The sequence below is a fragment of the Guillardia theta genome, assembly GCF_000315625.1.
Source record: "Guillardia theta CCMP2712 unplaced genomic scaffold GUITHscaffold_21, whole genome shotgun sequence".
NCBI lineage: Eukaryota > Cryptophyceae > Pyrenomonadales > Geminigeraceae > Guillardia > Guillardia theta.
This window is the reverse complement of record NW_005434653.1, coordinates 105649-116890: the sequence shown is the minus strand read 5'-3', so window position 1 is coordinate 116890 and position 11242 is coordinate 105649. Positions and strand designations below refer to the sequence as shown.

The following is an 11242-nucleotide window of genomic DNA, read 5'->3' as shown; positions in this document are numbered from 1 at the left end:
GTTCGCCATTCTCCTTCAGGTCTCCTCTAGACTCTCCCGCTGCTCCCGCTGACTCAGCGAGCAGAAAGGAGGAGCTCGTGCCAACACATGGAGAGGCAGCAACGAGAGCGATGGAGAGAAGCAGGGATGAATGACTTGCTATGGCAGGATCCCTTTGTCCGCAGAGAGATCAAGATCCGGCACAAAGTCTTGAGGTCTTGACTGAGCTCTTCCTCCCTCCGATCACCATCCTATGCAGCGTCTACAACAGGCAGGAAGAAGACTTCCGCTCCTCCGACGTGACTCCGGCTGAGGCCAAGAAGCTCTACAACGCCTACCTGGAGGAGGTGGGCCGGCCTTGCCCTCCGAGCCTGTGCCTGACGGGCGGGAGCAGGTCGAGAGCATTATCGATCGACTGGTCAACAAGGTCGACCTCGATGAGCTGGAAGCTCAGCTAGCCGAGCACTCTCAGAACAATCGAGACGCCATCGTCAGGAACCAGGTCAGAACTGCGGACAGCACAAGACTCAGCTCAGCCGCTACCTCTCTAGGGGATCAAGAAGAAGCTGGAGTCGAGCTTCGGAGTTGCTCCTCTTGACTGGCAGGTATCACTCTCTCCTACCCTCCCCACCTCTCACTTCCTCCTTCCCGTTCTCCTTCTTCCTCCTTCATCCTCCACTTCTCCCTTCTTTTCCCCACTTCCCAATTCTCCTCCTCCATATCGCAGGCAGGAGGAGGTCAGAACTGATGAGAGGGCGACAGATTGCACCGGGAAAACCTCTATTCGTGTCAGAGAAGAAAACGAACCATAAGGTCCTTAGCCCAACCTCTCTCCTCATTCTCTCCCTTCCCCTCGATGCCTCTTGGGGCTGAAAGTCCGACGCTGACGTATACCTCTGCAGCCAGACAAGCACGTCAAGTCCGCAGCTCCGACTGCTGTGCCGCCTCCTGTACGGAGCTCCGTATCAGAGCAAGACTTTGGGCAACTGACCACGTGTCACAGGCGCGGCATCATGCGGAAAAGCTCCAGCAGAAGGTCAGAGCTCGCGAGCATGTCGGAGGGCGGGGGAGTTGACGATTCTGGTTGAGAGCAGATCTTGCAGCAGCAGGGGGTCCAGGCCCAGCAAGCGCCTGCGGAAGCCCCGCCTGCGGAAAAGATAGCGCGAAAGGAGCCGAGGGAACCAGCGGCAGCCCTGAAGGCCGGAGGTAGGGAGAAAGGAAGCAAAAATTGAGAATGACGAGACAATGGCAGGCTTCAGCGACAGCTTCCAGCAGGACAGGGAGCAGCGAGCTGCTCTGCTTGGGCTCCAGAGAGCTCTGCTCCGATACTGCACGCCCTGACATGCAGGCTGAGCAAGATCAGCAGCAGATCCTTCCAAGACTCCACGGAGACCAGAGGAAACGGAGCTTGATTTCAAGGCCTCAAGGGTGTGGTGCGACATGAACAACAGCTCGGGCTTCTCGCTTTATCTATACATGATATCCTGCCGTCCTACCTCCCTCTGCCTCCTCCTCTACACCTCCCATGGAGACCTGCCGGCCCTGCTGGCCTGCTGGAACACCTTCTGCGCGTGCGATCGCACCTGCGCCTCGCTCCTCGTCCCCACGGCCTGCGCGATCTTCCTCGCCGCTCCTCGTCCCAGCCCGACCCGCAGCTTGCCCGTCGCCGCGTCTGGCAGACCGGACCTGTGCTTGAGGGCGACATGCCTGCGAAGGGCCTCGAGGAAGCGGGCGTGCTCGTCGGGGGACCACATCTTGCGCTTGCTGGAGAAGGAGTCCCCGCTGTCCCCGCTGTCTCCGCTGTCGCTGCTAGACTCGTCGGGCAGACTTGTGTCGTCCTGGCCTGGAGGCTGCGACGGCGGGGGGCATGCGCAGAGGGATGCGTACGACGGTAGGAGGGGAGAGCAGGACCGAGAAGCCGGCTGGTGCTCGGCTGGGGAGGTGCAGGAGAGGTAGGAGGGATGGATGTCGAGGGGGTAGAGGGCAGCTACAGCATCGTCGATGGAGGGGCAAGCAGACATGGCTCAGGGCTTGGCGGGCGTGGAGGGCGGGCGGTTGGAGGGGGGGGTTAAGTAGCCTGCTAGCACCTGTCTGCCCTCGTGACGCGTGGGAGAAGGGGGCGGACGAAACTTGCAACGCTTGGCGGGGAGAACAGTCCCAGGAAGTCCGAAGGGACGTCATTTCTAGGCAAACGTATCTTGGCGGGGTTGGGGGTAACGTGGTTGGCCATGCAGGCTGATGGATCGACGCGGTATCGGCTCATGGAGTGCTGACAGTGAAGTTGGCACGTCACAGCTTACTCCTTGCGAGAGGTACCGTGACCCTGACCGAAACATTGCGTTCTGAGCCCATTTTCGTCTGCTTCCAGGCTTGGTCCTTTTCCTCCCTCAGTCTCTCGCTCTCGTCCCCAGGCTCCCTCTTCCTGCCAGCCTTGGATCTTCTTGCTCCCCTACCTCGTCCCCTACCTTCCTCCTACCCCGCTTGCTTGCTCTCTCTCAGCCGTCATGACATGCATCCCTCTCGGTCAGCATGCAGCAAGCTCACCGCATGCCTCGCCCTGCCTGGATTCCTCCATGCCTGCCATCCGCCCGCCCGCTTGCCTTCCCGAGAGCTCTCCTGTATCCCCGTCAATCTCCCCCGCTGGCGCCGCCGCGCAGCACAGCTCCTACTTCCATGCGCTCCAGGCGACAAGCAGGACGATGAGCCGGTCGATCGACGCCATGGGCAACTTCATCCTCTACGCTTCGAGCGGCAAAGCAGCAGACCAGGCAAGCCCTCTCATCTCCACCGGCTACATGCGGAAGCAGAGATAGAGGAGAGGGGCGCTCGGTAGTGGTGTTCAAGGACAAGGTCCATGTAACAGTGCGTGTAGAGGAGGAGGAGGAGGAGGAGGAGGCAAGAGCTGTGTGCTATGAATAAATAAGCAAGCCCGCCTCCCTGATACACAGCGAGTGTACTCCGATCATGGCTGCTGTAGCTCATTTGCAAGGATGTCCGCAGGCCCTGAGCGCTCAAGCTGATTGCAGTATCTGTCGTCTACCCACGTCCCGTCCGATGCCCCTGTGTCGGCCCTTGCCATGCTCCACCACGGCCGCCGCAAGCAGCAACAAGATGAATCGTCAAGGTGTCACATCCGAGCCTCAGCGACTGGGCGAGATCTGTTACAGCTGATTGCGTTGTACGTCCAAGCATCCGCAATGGCAGAAGGTGAGGAAGAAGGCAGCAAAGTCTCAAAGACACTTCAAAGGCCGTCAGCATCCAGCAGGACAGGGAGCAGCGAGCTGCTCTGCTTGGGCTCCAGAGAGCTCTGCTCTGATACTGAACGCCCTGACATGCAGGCTGAGCAAGATCAGCAGCAGATCCTTCCAAGACTCCACGGAGACCAGAGGAAACGGAGCTTGATTTCAAGGCCTCAAGGGTGTGGTGCGACATGAACAACAGCTCGGGCTTCTCGCTTTATCTATACATGATATCCTGCCGTCCTACCTCCCTCTGCCTCCTCCTCTACACCTCCCATGGAGACCTGCCGGCCCTGCTGGCCTGCTGGAACACCTTCTGCGCGTGCGATCGCACCTGCGCCTCGCTCCTCGTCCCCACGGCCTGCGCGATCTTCCTCGCCGCTCCTCGTCCCAGCCCGACCCGCAGCTTGCCCGTCGCCGCGTCTGGCAGACCGGACCTGTGCTTGAGGGCGACATGCCTGCGAAGGGCCTCGAGGAAGCGGGCGTGCTCGTCGGGGGACCACATCTTGCGCTTGCTGGAGAAGGAGTCCCCGCTGTCCCCGCTGTCTCCGCTGTCGCTGCTAGACTCGTCGGGCAGACTTGTGTCGTCCTGGCCTGGAGGCTGCGACGGCGGGGGGCATGCGCAGAGGGATGCGTACGACGGTAGGAGGGGAGAGCAGGACCGAGAAGCCGGCTGGTGCTCGGCTGGGGAGGTGCAGGAGAGGTAGGAGGGATGGATGTCGAGGGGGTAGAGGGCAGCTACAGCATCGTCGATGGAGGGGCAAGCAGACATGGCTCAGGGCTTGGCGGGCGTGGAGGGCGGGCGGTTGGAAGGGGGGTTAAGTAGCCTGCTAGCACCTGTCTGCCCTCGTGACGCGTGGGAGAAGGGGGCGGACGAAACTTGCAACGCTTGGCGGGGAGAACAGTCCCAGGAAGTCCGAAGGGACGTCATTTCTAGGCAAACGTATCTTGGCGGGGTTGGGGGTAACGTGGTTGGCCATGCAGGCTGATGGATCGACGCGGTATCGGCTCATGGAGTGCTGACAGTGAAGTTGGCACGTCACAGCTTACTCCTTGCGAGAGGTACCGTGACCCTGACCGAAACATTGCGTTCTGAGCCCATTTTCGTCTGCTTCCAGGCTTGGTCCTTTTCCTCCCTCAGTCTCTCGCCCTCGTCCCCAGGCTCCCTCTTCCTGCCAGCCTTGGATCTTCTTGCTCCCCTACCTCGTCCCCTACCTTCCTCCTACCCCGCTTGCTTGCTCTCCCTCAGCCGTCATGACATGCATCCCTCTCGGTCAGCATGCAGCAAGCTCACCGCATGCCTCGCCCTGCCTGGATTCCTCCATGCCTGCCATCCGCCCGCCCGCTTGCCTTCCCGAGAGCTCTCCTGTATCCCCGTCAATCTCCCCCGCTGGCGCCGCCGCGCAGCACAGCTCCTACTTCCATGCGCTCCAGGCGACAAGCAGGACGATGAGCCGGTCGATCGACGCCATGGGCAACTTCATCCTCTACGCTTCGAGCGGCAAAGCAGCAGACCAGGCAAGCCCTCTCATCTCCACCGGCTACATGCGGAAGCAGAGATAGAGGAGAGGGGCGCTCGGTAGTGGTGTTCAAGGACAAGGTCCATGTAACAGTGCGTGTAGAGGAGGAGGAGGAGGAGGAGGAGGCAAGAGCTGTGTGCTATGAATAAATAAGCAAGCCCGCCTCCCTGATACACAGCGAGTGTACTCCGATCATGGCTGCTGTAGCTCATTTGCAAGGATGTCCGCAGGCCCTGAGCGCTCAAGCTGATTGCAGTATCTGTCGTCTACCCACGTCCCGTCCAATGCTCCTGTGTCGGCCCTTGCCATGCTCCACCACGACCGCCGCAAGCAGCAACAAGATGAATCGTCAAGGTGTCACATCCGAGCCTCAGCGACTGGGCGAGATCTGTTACAGCTGATTGCGTTGTACGTCCAAGCATCCGCAATGGCAGAAGGTGAGGAAGAAGGCAGCAAAGTCTCAAAGACACTTCAAAGGCCGTCAGCATCCAGCAGGACAGGGAGCAGCGAGCTGCTCTGCTTGGGCTCCAGAGAGCTCTGCTCTGATACTGAACGCCCTGACATGCAGGCTGAGCAAGATCAGCAGCAGATCCTTCCAAGACTCCACGGAGACCAGAGGAAACGGAGCTTGATTTCAAGGCCTCAAGGGTGTGGTGCGACATGAACAACAGCTCGGGCTTCTCGCTTTATCTATACATGATATCCTGCCGTCCTACCTCCCTCTGCCTCCTCCTCTACACCTCCCATGGAGACCTGCCGGCCCTGCTGGCCTGCTGGAACACCTTCTGCGCGTGCGATCGCACCTGCGCCTCGCTCCTCGTCCCCACGGCCTGCGCGATCTTCCTCGCCGCTCCTCGTCCCAGCCCGACCCGCAGCTTGCCCGTCGCCGCGTCTGGCAGACCGGACCTGTGCTTGAGGGCGACATGCCTGCGAAGGGCCTCGAGGAAGCGGGCGTGCTCGTCGGGGGACCACATCTTGCGCTTGCTGGAGAAGGAGTCCCCGCTGTCCCCGCTGTCTCCGCTGTCGCTGCTAGACTCGTCGGGCAGACTTGTGTCGTCCTGGCCTGGAGGCTGCGACGGCGGGGGGCATGCGCAGAGGGATGCGTACGACGGCAGGAGGGGAGAGCAGGACCGAGAAGCCGGCTGGTGCTCGGCTGGGGAGGGGCAGGAGAGGTAAGGGGGATGGATGTCGAGGGGGTAGAGGGCAGCTACAGCATCGTCGATGGAGGGGCAAGCAGACATGGCTCAGGGCTTGGCGGGCGTGGAGGGCGGGCGGTTGGAAGGGGGGTTAAGTAGCCTGCTAGCACCTGTCTGCCCTCGTGACGCGTGGGAGAAGGGGGCGGACAGAACGACAGTGACTTGCAACGCTTGGCGGGGAGAACAGTCCCAGGAAGTCCGAAGGGACGTCATTTCTAGGCAAACGTATCTTGGCGGGGTTGGGGGTAACGTGGTTGGCCATGCAGGCTGATGGATCGACGCGGTATCGGCTCATGGAGTGCTGATCATATGGAAGTGAATGAGTCGGCACGTCACAGTTTACTCCTGTTACTCGGATCCCTAAGGCATTTGCTGACACTGGTTCTATCAAGTATCGCCCTAGCCCAAACATTGCCTCATCGTTTTGAGCCCATTTTCCGAAGTGAATCAGTCGGCACGTCGGGTGACTGAGTTTACTCCACAGGCTCCTGTGGGTCCGGTTCTTGGAGTTCTAGTTGCAGTCACGGTGATCATGGCAACCCGGTCCGATCGGACGGACCGTGGCACTGCAGTAGGGGCCGGGTTCAGCCTGAGCCGGGCCGACGGCCGGGCCGGGGCCTCAGCCGCCCGGCCGCCGGGGGCCGGGCCGCCGCCGCCGCCACGCGGCCGCTTTTTAAACTGAAACTTGATTTACTCGTCTAGCTAGAGCCTTAGTTTATTGACTCAGTGAAAATGGAAATCATCCCGGCACTGCAAACCGGACTAGCCTACTCGGAGAGGAAGGCGGGATGACTAGGTCTGTCAAAGAGTGATGACTAGGTCTGTCAAAGAGTGACTGTGCGAGGGAGGGAGGGAAAGGGAATGGGGGGGAAGCAGAGCCTGCTGGGAGCGGCGGGACGAGGGGACGAGAAGAGAGTTCGCCATCTCCTTGACAAGTATGGGAGAGCCCAACTGGAGCAGCGGGAGCTGGGGGGATGGACTGCCCTGCACAAGGCAGCGAGGAACGGCAGGATGGGTGTCGTAGAGCTTCTCGTCGAGAGGAAGGCCAACATCGACGCGATCGACGCGAGCTGCAGTACTCCCCTGCACGCGGCCTGCTGGAAGGGGAGGGAAAAGGTCGTAAGGAGGCTCCTGGAGCTGCGGGCGGACCCTGTGACAGTCTCGGAGGGGGGTTGGAGCCCCGTCCACTTCGCGGCCTACCGGGGGCATGCTGACGTGCTAAGCGTGCTGCTGGAGATGACGAGCTTGAATCTCTCGCAAAGGGACGGAATGGGGTACACGCCCGTGGAGCTTGCAGAGAAGGAGGAGGTGATTGCCATCCTTGAGAAGGCCTCGTTCGAGCAGCTGCAGCGCGTCATGCAGGATGAGCCGCACGTCAAGATCTCGGACGACATCGTCGACATTCACAGGAGCACGGTCGACGTCTATGCCCTCCTCGGGCTCCCGTCCAACGCTTCCCCCGAGGAGGTATGGTCCATCGGAGCACGCGAATAGAGCATGACTGGGTGCAGGTCAAGAGAGCTTACAAGAGGTTGGCCGGGAGGTATCGAAATCCTTCTCGACCCTCCTCCTCCTCCTCTCGCCCTCGGAGCGGAAAGCCGCGTCTCACCCCTGCGCCGCCACCTCTTGCTCCTCCTCCTCTCGCTCGGCCCAGCTCGGCCAAAACGGGAGCTCAGGGTCTCAAGAGCATGACCAGAGAGCAGTCCATGGAGGAGGAGCTAGGGCGGCAAGGGTTTCAGCGGGATATGGTGCTCAAGGCCTTGCAGAGGTGCAACTACTCGTCGTTGGAGGAAGCCTCCAGCCTGATGCGATCATGGGGTCTTGCGCCCAAGGAGAAGGCTGGGTATAGGAGGAAGTGGCGAGGAGGAAGTAAAACTCCGAGCTCCATGGGGTCGTTCTCGCGGTCAAGCTCAGTGCAGTCGGATAGCAGCTGGAGGAGCGTTGCAGAGGACGCGAGCGACTTGGAGCCTGCTGGCAGGGGTCGGCACCAAGTGACCACGCCAGACGGCTCAGTGTCGGAGGAGGGGCCGAGGACGAGAGCAACTGAGGGGAAGGACAGGTGGGAAGATGTGCCCTTTGAGTCTCTTATGCAGTTCAGCCCTACTGGTTGGAAGCCAGTCAAATCAAAGACAACAGGAAAGGTGTTCTGGTTCCAGAAGGCTACCAGGGCAACATCATGGAAGCCTCCCGAGGGCCACGTCCCCTTCGGTGAGGTACTCCGTCAACTTCAGGAGAGTGCGGCGCAAAAGGAGCAGCATCGAGGAGGGCAAGAGGGAAGCGAGAGAGGAGGCGAGGGGAGGAGCCGTGAAGAATCTGTGGAGGCTCCGATGAGAGATGCGACTGCTCTGACTTCTCCGACCGCTGCAAGCTCCAGGAAGGAGCAAGGGGAGGAGACTCGAAGCCCCGTGGTGGTGTCGGTCAAACAGGAGGCGCAGCGAGCTGCAAACAAGATGCTGGAGCAATTGATGAAGTCGGCAGGGAGGAAACCGCCGTCCTCCCCATCTCCCTCGCCCTCCAGCACGACGAGCTCTCGGCCCGCGTCCTCCATGCAGACGCTTGAGGTTGCGAAGCCCGAGTCAGAGGAGGATGAGCTGCCTCCTGGCTGGAAGAAACGGATGTCGAGGTGAGGAGTTTTGCGGGTGAATCCTTCACTTACGAGGAGAGCAGGTCGCAAGGAAAGCCCTACTGGTTCAACCGGGCGACAGGGGAGACAACATGGAAGCGTCCAAGAAAGGTTGAGTGACGATCGTGATACCATGCTAGACAGGAGGTGGGCAAGAGGAGGAGTGTAGACATGAGGAGCTTGCGAGCTGTGCTAGTGTTGTTGGTGGAAGGAATGTACAAGAGGGAAATGCTGAGGCGGGGAGAAGTAGGGAGAGTTTGTACATGTATATGATGACGAGTACGAGGTTGTTCCTTCGACGACCACAACGGCTTCCCCATCCACCTTCCCTTAGCAGCTCCGTCGCTGCAGCGGTCGCGCTTTGCCCGCTGCTCCTCGCAGGGATCAGCAGGAGTTGACAATGGAGTGCGTGAGCCAGAGCTTGAGAGGAACGAGGAGGGGCTTGAGGAGGGTTCGGAGGACGATGGACTCCGCGAGTGATCGCACGAGCTGCTTTGAGTCAAGACCTTCCAGGAGGGAGGAGGAGAACATTCGGGTGATCTTCCTCTCTGCAACTACCAGCGCCTCCTCAAACCGTAGACTGAGCTTCTCCACCAAGGGACTGGCGTCGTCGGAGCGGAGGAGGGAGCTCGGTCGGAAGAAGTAGCAGAGAGTCCAGCTCCCTGCCATGATGGCTATCCCCAACCCTGGAAAAGATATGTTAGAGCAGGGATGTGTGGAGGAGGGAGCAGAGCAGAGCAGAGCAGAGCAGAGCAGAGCAGAGCAGAGCAGAGCAGAGGATGACAGGAAAGGGATAAGGAAACACGATTCACCTTCATGGACGAACAGTGCGAGCGAGAGTTTTTGACTCCGGACTTCTCCAGCTGGAGTTTCAACCTTTCTATCCTAGTCAAGCCCTGCTGCTGCTGCTGCTGCTGCTCTCCGTCTGGGTTCGACCTGCACGTCAAGGATGACAGCAGCGAGTCAGTGAAAGAACTTCAATCATCAGGCCAATGCCGATATTGGCTTTCAAAGTTCCTCTCCAGGAGACTTCCCCTCCTGCACCCCTTCCATCCTCATCTCTACTTGCCTCGCTATCTTGATTTCTCGCTGCCACTACCACTTTCTCCTCCTCCTCCTCCTCCTCCTCCTCCTCCTCCTCCGCCGCCGCCGCCGCCGCCGCCGCCACCACCACCACCACCTCCTCCTCCTCCTTCTCCTCCTTCTCTTCCTTACCTTCTCTTCCTCCATGCCATCATCGCGATCGCAATCCCAGCCATCCCAGCCATCCCAGCCATCCCCAATCTCCCCATCATCTCCGGCCCCATATCGCCCACCACCCCACCCCCTATTTTCATTCAAAATCGTTCGTCAGTACCTACCCCTTTGAAGCTCCATTGGACCTGACGGAAATGCAGCTCGCCCCCATTCCCCCCCTTTCCGTCTCTCCTCTCCTCCTCCTCCTCCTCCTCCTCCCCTCCTCCCAGTCCTTCGTCGCTCCCACTCCAAGAGCTCTCCCGTCCTTCTCCTCCTCCTCCTCAGGCTGTTCCCCTGCAGCTGCTCGTGGCAGGACAGGAGCTGTCTTAGCTCCATTCTCCATCCCCGTCCGGTCGCTCGACAACCATATCGAGATCGATGCTGACTTTCCTGGTTGCTGTCCTACCATTGGACGATATTCCTATAAACTGAATGTGCTGCAGGCCTGCGGAAGCTTCACAGCAGCCCTGATATCTTCCTCGTTGACGACATGCTTGAAGGTTCGTAGGAAGCGCCTGCCATGAACTGAAAATACGGTGTAGGTGGGGAGTGCGCGGAGATAGTAGAGGCAGCGAAGGCCAAGGGTCTTGAGCTCTCCCCTGTGTGCTCTCCTTCCTCCTCGAGCATCAGGGTCATCACATGGTGCGCAGGTCGCCTATGCTGGATGGACGGAGGACGCAGCGATCTGGAGCAGGTGAGAGCAGGTCAGGAGGAGGGGAGCGCTGAAGGAGGCGGGCAATCAGGCTGCTTCCCATCGGGAGCCTCCCAACTGTCAACTCCATGCTCAACGCTCACGAGCCAACCTGGAAGGTTTCCTCCCCGTCTCCGCGCCCCTCCTCCTTCCTGCTGCATGTGTGGCCTCCTGCCCCTGCCCCTACCACTTCGTTCCCTCTTGATCCTGATCCTCCTCCTCCTACTGACCCGATCGTTCTTCTCCCTTCACTTCCCTCATGCACATCTATCCTTTACATGCTCGACATGACGAGCAACGGCAGGTCGCGCTGGTGGGGCTGGGCATCTGGATGGGACTCTCAGTAGTTTTCTGGTCGGCTGCATCCGCTTTCGCAACGTATGGAGAGGAGGAGGGAGCAGGGCGAGGAGAGCAGGGCAAGGAGAGCAGGGCAAGGAGAGCAGGGCGAGGAGAGCAGGGCAAGGAGAGCAGGGCAAGGAGAGCAGGGCAAGGAGAGCAGGGTGGTAATGGAGGGGGAGGAGGTGGAGCAGAGGAAAGGAGAAGCATGAAAGAAAGGCAGAGGAAGCAGAATCAGCAAGAGTAGCAGCAGCAGCAGCAGCAGCAGCAGCAGCAGCAGCAGCAGCAAACGCAGTGACACAACCACCACCACCTGCTTACTTGGCTGATATTCATGCAGATGGCGAACCTCTCAGCTTCAAGCTTTGAGAACTTCAACTTCTACCGCTCTTCAGGGTGCTACTGATGCAGAGAAGGTGAAT

At 60.0% G+C, this 11242-nt stretch overlaps 5 protein-coding genes across 5 annotated transcripts; 2 read left to right on the top strand and 3 right to left on the bottom strand.

The window, feature by feature from the left end:
- Positions 1 to 1493: 1493 nt before the first annotated feature.
- On the bottom strand, positions 1494 to 2000 carry GUITHDRAFT_105609 (hypothetical protein; the record flags this gene model as incomplete). The annotated part of the gene is made up of 1 exon (XM_005835387.1): positions 1494 to 2000. The coding sequence occupies one exon, from the start codon at positions 1998 to 2000 to the stop codon at positions 1494 to 1496; it is 507 nt and encodes a 168-aa protein (XP_005835444.1).
- A 1483-nt stretch (positions 2001 to 3483) lies between these two features.
- On the bottom strand, positions 3484 to 3990 carry GUITHDRAFT_105608 (hypothetical protein; the record flags this gene model as incomplete). The annotated part of the gene is made up of 1 exon (XM_005835386.1): positions 3484 to 3990. The coding sequence occupies one exon, from the start codon at positions 3988 to 3990 to the stop codon at positions 3484 to 3486; it is 507 nt and encodes a 168-aa protein (XP_005835443.1).
- Positions 3991 to 5472: 1482 nt separating this feature from the next.
- Positions 5473 to 5979, bottom strand: GUITHDRAFT_105607 (hypothetical protein; the record flags this gene model as incomplete). The annotated part of the gene is made up of 1 exon (XM_005835385.1): positions 5473 to 5979. One exon carries the CDS (start codon positions 5977 to 5979, stop codon positions 5473 to 5475), a length of 507 nt encoding a protein of 168 aa, XP_005835442.1.
- A 933-nt stretch (positions 5980 to 6912) lies between these two features.
- GUITHDRAFT_45431 (hypothetical protein) lies at positions 6913 to 7167 on the top strand (the record flags this gene model as incomplete). The annotated part of the gene is made up of 1 exon (XM_005835384.1): positions 6913 to 7167. A coding segment is annotated over one exon (255 nt), but the record flags the coding sequence as incomplete, so codon positions are not given.
- Positions 7168 to 9948: 2781 nt separating this feature from the next.
- Positions 9949 to 10831, top strand: GUITHDRAFT_136595 (hypothetical protein; the record flags this gene model as incomplete). Its single annotated transcript, XM_005835383.1, has 5 exons — positions 9949 to 10186; positions 10237 to 10293; positions 10336 to 10394; positions 10444 to 10487; positions 10789 to 10831. The coding sequence occupies 5 exons, from the start codon at positions 9949 to 9951 to the stop codon at positions 10829 to 10831; spliced, it is 441 nt and encodes a 146-aa protein (XP_005835440.1).
- Positions 10832 to 11242: the final 411 nt, after the last annotated feature.